The sequence below is a fragment of the Nicotiana sylvestris genome, chromosome 9 (assembly GCF_000393655.2).
Source record: "Nicotiana sylvestris chromosome 9, ASM39365v2, whole genome shotgun sequence".
Classification (NCBI taxonomy): domain Eukaryota; kingdom Viridiplantae; phylum Streptophyta; class Magnoliopsida; order Solanales; family Solanaceae; genus Nicotiana; species Nicotiana sylvestris.
In genome coordinates, this window is record NC_091065.1 from 14583257 (window position 1) to 14591837 (window position 8581).

General features: G+C 39.9%; 1 protein-coding gene across 1 annotated transcript; it reads left to right on the plus strand.

Moving 5' to 3' along the window:
- Nucleotides 1-1996: 1996 nt before the first annotated feature.
- LOC138877249 (uncharacterized) lies at nucleotides 1997-2401 on the plus strand. Its single transcript, XM_070156842.1, has one exon. It carries the CDS (start codon nucleotides 1997-1999, stop codon nucleotides 2399-2401), a length of 405 nt encoding a protein of 134 aa, XP_070012943.1.
- Nucleotides 2402-8581: the final 6180 nt, after the last annotated feature.

An 8581-nucleotide genomic window follows, 5' to 3' on the forward strand; every position in this document is an offset into this window, starting at 1 on the left:
CAAAAAAGCAACTAAAGTGGACCGGAGGAAATAATATTATTTTTTATGTTTAAGGTTTTGTAATTTTCTTACACTATACCTCTTGAAGTTGAAAACCTAAACATTGATAGGAAATTTTATTGGTGGGTTTAGTAGTTTTGGTATGCATATTGTTTGGGTGGAAAACAAGTTACCCCGCGATTTTCATCATTCAATATGGGTAAAAATAACACTACAATCTGCGAATAACTAATTTCGAAATTAGTTATATTGCACTTTTAACCTAATCAAATATAAAAAAAATTATCTTCAATTCTATCCCGAGATTAATTATCGATTCTCCATAATACGAAATGGGCCTCTAGTATCTTAAATAGACATTAATCTATCTTGAAATGGTCTCTACAAAGAGCTTTATTTTACATATTAATTGGATTGCAAGATAATATAAAGTGGTTTCCTAAAACACAAACCAACGACCATGAAAAAAAAAGGGACAAAGGAACCAACAAGAAATAGAACCTAAGACCTCGTACTATAAACACACTGGGTAATGTAAGAAAAATTATCCTTTTTTCCTCTTTTCAAAAAGTGTTATTCCTGCTTTTGACAAAGAAAAAGAAAAAAAACATTATAATGGAGTCATATTTCTTAATTATTCATTGAATAACTGAGGCAAGAGAAGAACGCTACTTGAGAGTATAGAAAGGGACAGGGTGGGGTGTAAGATTTTCCTACGTATATTGGTGGCTTAATAGGTTTAAGGACCATAATTAATATTTAATTAATGAGCAAATCTCATATGTCCGATCGGTTACTTGATAGACGTACCAGATTGAATAAAAAGAAGGAATAGTAATGTTGGTATGAAAATTGTCTGCCGCCTTGGGCTTAACGATATGATTAGTTAATATTAATTATTCACTGTTTTCTTTTGATTTAATGTGTGCTCTTTTTTAAACTTTATATTTCAACTTAGATATCTAAAAGGTTTCTTAAATTCTAGGTAGTTATGGTTTTAGCATGACAAATTAGATGGGTTTCTAGTGCAAGTATTGTTTCGATCCTTTTGAGTTGAATTGTAATTATCGTTGCTTTCTTGGGCCCTAAGTATGTGTTAGTTTGATATAAACACTGAAACTTAATTATGATGTTTCTTCCATTATTATGTTTTGGAACAATTTTGGACCATTAAAGCAATGAAATTACTTCCTGATACATATAAATTTCAATAGTTTCACGTAAATCACACGTAGCACATTGATTGTGATATGGTTCTTATATTATATTGTGCACTGCGTAATGTATATGCTTAAAGTTACATATAGTTTGTTAGTCACCAAAGTGATCAAACTATAGTGTTTCAAGTATTCACATGCATATACTCTTTTGATAACTATTTATGTGTGTACCTATGTTTATGTAGTTTGTTAGTCACCAAAGTGGCAAAAGCTAGTATGTCTATGAAAAACATGCATACATAAAAATATAATTTATCCATAAAATTAATAAAATGCCTATAATTGAAAATTAGTGGATAAATTAACTTTCACTATTGATAGAACTTAAGGATTCGCCCAAAACTGGATCAATTATTCTATAAATAGTGAATATGATGAGGTAAATCAATATTTTTTAGTCAAATATATATTTTCTGTCCAAAGATGTCGTATATGTTTGGTTACAAATATTTAATTACCTATTAAAGACTAAATGACATTTAAATTATGATAGTGTGTCATAGTATTTACCCAAAAGATAACTGCGATAGGCTTTAATTGTTTTACTGAATCTATATTTGATTTGTGAACATGTATTATCTATCTTGCAGCTATTCATCTTCATTCGCATGCTTCGTCTGTTACTGTGTTCAACGGATTGAACTTCTCTGATGGATCTTGACTTGGCTCTGCTGAATGATAAGCCTGCTGCCATTACTGATACCAGCAGTGCGGATGTGAAGTCTTTCTATAAAGCATGAGAACGTTCTAATAGGCTGAGCCTTATGTTTATGCAAATGAGAATTGCCAACAACATTAAGAGTGCTATTCCACAAACAGAAAGTATCGGGGAATACCCGAAGTATGTGGAAAAACATTTTCATTCTGCAGATAAGTCTCTCGTTGGTACATTAATAGCTGAACTCATGACCATGAAGTTTAATGGGTCGCGCAGTATACAAAATCATATCATCGAGATGACTAACATTGCAGCAAGACTTCAGACCTTTAGGATGAAAGTTGATGACTCCTTCTTGGTTCAGTTTATTCTGAACTCGTTGCCTCCTGAGTATGGACCTTTTCAAATTAACTATAACACTATTAAGGATAAGTGGAATGTTAGTGAATTTTCTAGTATGCTTACTCAAGAGGAGTCAAGACTTAAGAAACAAGGAAGTCATTCAATTAACCTCATCTGGTAAAGGACTTAAAGTGAAGGCCAACAAGTTCAAGAAGAATAAAGCACCTGCTAAAGCTCCAAGGGATGCTAACAAGGAACATAAGGCAGATACGTGTTGATACTGTAACAAGGAAGGACACTATCATAAAGATTGCCTGAAACGTAAAGCTTGATTTGAAAAGGAAGGTACAGTTAGTGCTTTTGTATATTTCGAATCAAATTTAGTAGAATTTCCTAATAATACTTGGTGGCTTGATTCTAATGCAATTGCTCATGTATCTACTACGTTGCATGGATTCCTACAAATCCAAATAAGGATTTCTTGTTCATGGGAAATTGTATGAAAGCTCCAATTGAAGGAATAAGGACTTATCGTTTGATCATGGAGACCGGACGTTACCTTGTTCTATTACAGACTCTTTATGTACTTTCAGTTTTTAGGAATTTGAACTCTCCTTCCAAACTTGATATTTCTGGATTTGATTTTGTCACGACCCTAAACCGGATCCGATCGTGATGGCGCCTCTCGTGAAGACAAGGCCAGCCGACACTTTTCCATTTCAGTTTTAGGCAATTAAACAATAATAATTAAGTCTAAAACGTAATAAATAATCCCAAAGTAAGCAGTGAATAGTACAATGCGTAAGTAAAACCAACATAGCCCGATACCAGGGTGTCACTAGTCATGAGCATCTACAATCCGGATGATACAAGAAGGGTCTACAGAGTCTATTACAAATCTAAAACAGAGGAAGATAAGATAAAAGAAGAAGCTTTGGGCTGTGAACGCCCGCAACTACCTAGAGAATCTTCGAATCCACCTGAGATGGAAAGATCAACACTCACTAGCGGGACCTGATGCGCCTGAATCTGCACACGGGGTGCAGGAAGTAAAGTGAGTACTCCAACTCAGTGAGTAATAATCATAAATAAAGATTGAAAGCAAGAAACCACGTAAGGCACATTATAGACTATAAGGAAGCAGTAAAAGCCGGTAAATAGTGAAGCAGTAACGATGTGCAAAATTACTGAGTTCCGTTTAAAACTTCATAAAAATGCCTTTTTAACAATTAAGCAAGCAAATGACACGCAGATAGGAAAGATAAACACATAAAGGATCGCCCCTCGGGCTATCTCTCACATCACAATGGGTATCCGCGCTCACTGGGGGTGTGCAGACTCCTAGAGGGGCCCCTTTCGGCCCAAGTGCAATATCAAGTCATCTCGTGGCATCATCACTAGGCCCTCGGCCTCATATCAACAAGCCACCCCGTGGCGTACAAATCTTAGGCCCTCGACCTCATAATCATAATCAGCGTTCCTCACAACATAAGCCCTCGGCCTTACTCAGTCAGAATCTCACAGCCACTCAGGCAACAGTAAAATATAGTGCTCAGCCCAAAATATCATTTAAGTGTTAAAGCAGAATAAACATGGCTGAGTTATGAAAAGCAGTAAAATGTAGCAGGACTGAGTTCAAGTATAAAGTCAAAATAGTGAGGAAATATCAATAAAAATTCCCAAAGGGTTCAAATAGTTGGCACTAGGCCCAAATATGACATTCAGCCCAAAATATGATAGTAGCAAATAGATTTTAGTCAAATACGCGGTAAAATAGTCATTTGGGACGGACTAAGTCACAATCCCCAACAGTGCATGACCCCACGCTCATCATCTAGCATGTGTGTCACCTCAATATAGCACAACGATGTGCAATCCGAGGTTTCATACCCTCAGGACATCATTTACAATTATTACACACCTCAAACTGGTCCAAACTCTAGCCAGCGATGCCTTTGCCCCTCGAATCGGCCTCCACTCGCGTCGAATCTATCCAAAATCAGAATCACGACGTCAAAATATGCTAAGGGAACGAAGCCCAACCGAAAATAATCAATTTACAAACTAAATCCCGAAATTACCAAAACCCGACCCCCTGTCTCACATCTTAGAATTCGATAAAATTCACATCAATAGATTCTTTATCTCCCCACGAGTTCATACATATCAAAAGTACCAAAATCCGAACACAAATGGTCCCTTAAATACTCAAGTCTAAGTCTCCAATACCAAGCCCTAGTTTCCCCAATTTTAACCCTTAAATTTCATTAATTATAGCTCTAATCCGTGAAATAATACCATAGGAACGAGTTTTTAGGTCCAAAATCCTTACCTCAATGAAGTCCCCTTGAAATCCTTCTTTAAAATCGTCCAAAAAGCTCAAAAGTCGGCTTAGAAATGGTGGAATAGCTCAAAATCGCGAAGGAAACAATTTATACCTTCTGGCCCAGGGATTTCGCATCTGTGGCCAAATACCCGATTCTGCGGTACCGCATTTGCGGTCCTTGAACTGCTTCTGCGGTTTTCACTTAAGTCACCCAAAACCCTTTCTGCGATGTATTGCCCGCACCTGCACCATCGCAGGTGCGGCTCCTCAACCACTTCTGCGGCTTCAGCCTTCCCAGGCCTTTTCCGTTTCTGCGGCCTTCTCCCTCACACCTGCGGCATCGCACCTGTGGTCCCCAATCCGCAGGTGCGGAAACACCAAAAGCAGAAAATCTGTAGCTTCGCCAAAAATTCTAAACTCTCCGTCAACCATCCGAATTCACCCTGAGGCCCCCGAGACCTCAACCAAAAGCACAGACATAACCCATAAACTTATTCAAACTTATACCAATCTTCAAAGTACCTCAAACAACATCGATTCAACCAAAACACATCGGATTCAAGCCTAAGTTTCCAAAATCTTCCGAATTCCGCTTTTGATAAAAAAATCCAACCAAACCACGTCCGAATGACCTGAAATTTTGCACACACATCCCAAATGACACAACAGAACTATTGCAACTCTCGGAATTCCATTCCGACCTCTATATCAAAATCTCACCTATCAACCGGAAAACGCCAAAAATCCAATTTCGCCAATTCAAGCCTAAATCTACACCGGACCTCCAAAACACATTCCGATCACGCTCCTAAGTCCCAAATCACCTCCCGGAGCTATCTGAACCATCAGAACTCACATCCGAGCCCTTAACACATAAGTAAACATCCGGTTGACTTTTCTAACTTTGCACACACTTCCTCAAACCTTACCAAATCATTTTCGAACCCGAGCCGAAAAACCCGATCACATATTGAATCGATAGACAAAGCAATAAGAAGCACAAATGGGGGAAACAGAGTGGTAACTCATGAGACGACTAGCTGGATAGTCACATCCTCCCCCTATTAAACAAACGTTTGTCCTCGGACGAGTCAAGAAACACACTTGAAGCCTCAAACAGGTGAGGATATTTGGTCCGCATCTCTCGCTCGGTCTCCTAGGTAGCCTGCTCCACGAGCCGACCTCTCCACTATACTTTCACTGAAGCTATATCCTTTGACCTCAACTTTCGAACCTGACGCTCCAAAATAGTTGTTGGCTCCACATTATAGGTCAAATCACCATCCAATTAAACCGTGATAAAATCCAGAACATGAGACGATCCCCAATATACTTCCGGAGCATAGAAATATGAAATACCGGATGCACACTCGACAAGCTGGGTGGCAAAGAAAGCTCATAAGCCACCTCCCCAATCCTCCGAAGCACCTTAAAAGGCCCAATGAACTGAGGACTCAATTTACGCTTCTTCCCAAATCTCATAACACCCTTCATGGGCGAAACCTTCAACAGAACCTTCTCACCAACCATGTAGAACACATCCTGAACCTTCCTGTCAGCATAACTCTTTTGCCTCGACTGCGCAGTACGAAGCCTCTCCTGGATTACCTTCACCTTCTCTAAAGCATCCTGCACCAAGTCTGTCCCCAATAGCCTAGCCTCGCCGGGCTCGAACTAACCAACTGGAGATCTACACCACCTCTCATACAAAGCCTCATATGGAGCTATCTGAATACTCGACTGGTAGCTGTTGTTATAAGAAAACTCTGCAAGCGATAGAAACTGATCCCATGACCCTCCGAAATCAATGACACAAGCATGCAACATGTCCTCCAATATCTAAACAGAGTGCTCGGACTGCCCGTCTGTCTGAGGGTGAAAAGATGTGCTCAACTCAACCTGGGTACCCAACTCTCGCTGCACAGACCTCCAAAATTCCGAAGTAAACTGAGTGCCCCAATATGAAATGATAGAAACTGGGACACCATGCAAACGAACAATCTCTCGGATATATATCTCTGCCAACCGCTCTGAAGAATAGGTAGTACACACAGGAATGAAGTGCGCGGACTTGATCAGCCGATCCACAATCACCCAAATAGCATTGAACTTCTTCAAAGTCCATGGAAGTCCAACTACAAAGTCCATAGTGATCCGCTCCCACTTCCACTCTGGAATATCCATCCGCTGAAGCAAGCCACCCGATCTCTAATGCTCATATTTTACGTGCTAACAATTGAGACACCGAGCTACAAATCCCACAATGTCTTTCTTCATTCTCCTCCACCAATAATGCTGCCTCAAATCCTTATACATCTTTGCGGCACCTCGGATAAATGGAATATCGCAAGTGATAAGTAGGGATTTTAACGAGTTTCTTGCCTATGCTTTGATTATAAATCGTTACAAAATAGTCCCAAAAGGCTCATAAGTTGTGCTTGATTGTAGGTTTGATCGATAAAGTGAAGAAATATCAAAGATCGGCTCAAAAGGAGTGAAATCTGCTTAAGTATCAAAGGCAAAGTAAACTGAGGGCAAAGAAGCCTAGTGCGGACCGCACAAAATGGAATGCGGCTACACTAGGTGATTCAGAGAGATGGAAAGATCAGGCTTCAAGCAACACGCCCGCAGTCCACACTGCGCGGCCCGCGGTGAAGGTTCCGTGGCCGCACTGCCTTTTTGTGCGGTCCGCGGAAGAGAGATTCAAAGAGATGACAAAAACTAGGTTTAGGCAACGTGGCCGCATTACACATTGTGCGGTCCGCGGTGAAGGTTCTGTGACCGCACTACCTTTTTGTGCGGTCCGCGAAAGAGATATTCAGAGAGAGGCAAAATGCCAATGCAGTCCGTGGTCATGGTTGTGCGGATTGCGACAGCTGCCTCTGCGGCCACGGTCCATTCTACGTGGTCCACGGAACCCAAGTCAGAGAGCCAAGAATTGAAGTCCAAGAGCCTAGCGCGGCCGCGATCCATTTTATGCGGCCCGCGCTGACCTCGCAGGGGTATTTTTGTCCAGTTTTTCTAGCCTAGTTTTAATAGAACATTTTACCATTTTTAGGTCATCAGATATATTCAGAACTTAGCTGTGCTCGTGGGAACTTGATTTGTAGCCATTTCTTGGAATCTTATATTCAAATTAACGATATATTCTTGTATTTTAATTTAGCATTTAATTAATATGTCTTGTTCTTCATCTATTTCTCTATTTTCTCTTTCAAGCATGAGTAGCTAAACCCATTAGTTAGGGTTGTGGCTCAACCCTAGTGTGGGTAATTGATGGGTGTTTCCATCTATTGTTAGATTGACTATGAGTGTTTGTTATTTGGGTCAATTTTATGATTTAATCTATGAATTGGTGGTTGCAAACACTGATTTTGCTAAGTTGACTTGGATCTTCTTGAGAAAGAGAGCCTAAGTCTCCAAAATTGACCTAACAAGGAATTGGGATGGACTCAAGAGAATTGATAGTCCCAATTAAAGGGTTAAACCTCGAGAGAGTAATTACCCAACTTGAACCCTAGTTGCGTGAGCTAATTTGCCTACCCATTTGGTCTCGAGAGAGTCAGTTGGGCAAAATCACTCTCTCTATCGAGAGGTGTGAGAGTGGGTAAAATTGTGCAGCAGTTATAGCATAAGCCCTAAGTATGTCAATCGAACCTTAGTAATATCTACCTGTCAATTAGCCACTTAGGTAATGTCACGACCCTAGTGCCCTTATTCCCATTAGATACAACTTAGCAATTATCTCGTAGCATAATCTAGTTTCAATTAATAGTTTGATAATAATAGTTTATAATCTAAAACCCAAAAATGTATGGAAGTGACATTTGGAACAAATACACACTTCTAGCCTAGATAGATACTCGACTCCATTCCTAGCTCCTTGTGGAAATCGATCCCGACCCTCATATCGGGTAAAAGCTATTTCGACCCTCTCTTCCTAATTTTTAGTAGTGTGGAGTTGGAAGCGATCACTTTTTGGCACTGTTGCCGGGGAGCTAACGGTTTTGGCTATCTATTTAGTTAGTTTTTTGT

What these genes read in the sequence shown, in the direction of transcription:
- LOC138877249 (XM_070156842.1), top strand. Translation starts at nt 1,997, where the DNA reads ATGAGAATTGCCAACAACATTAAGAGTGCTATTCCACAAACAGAAAGT.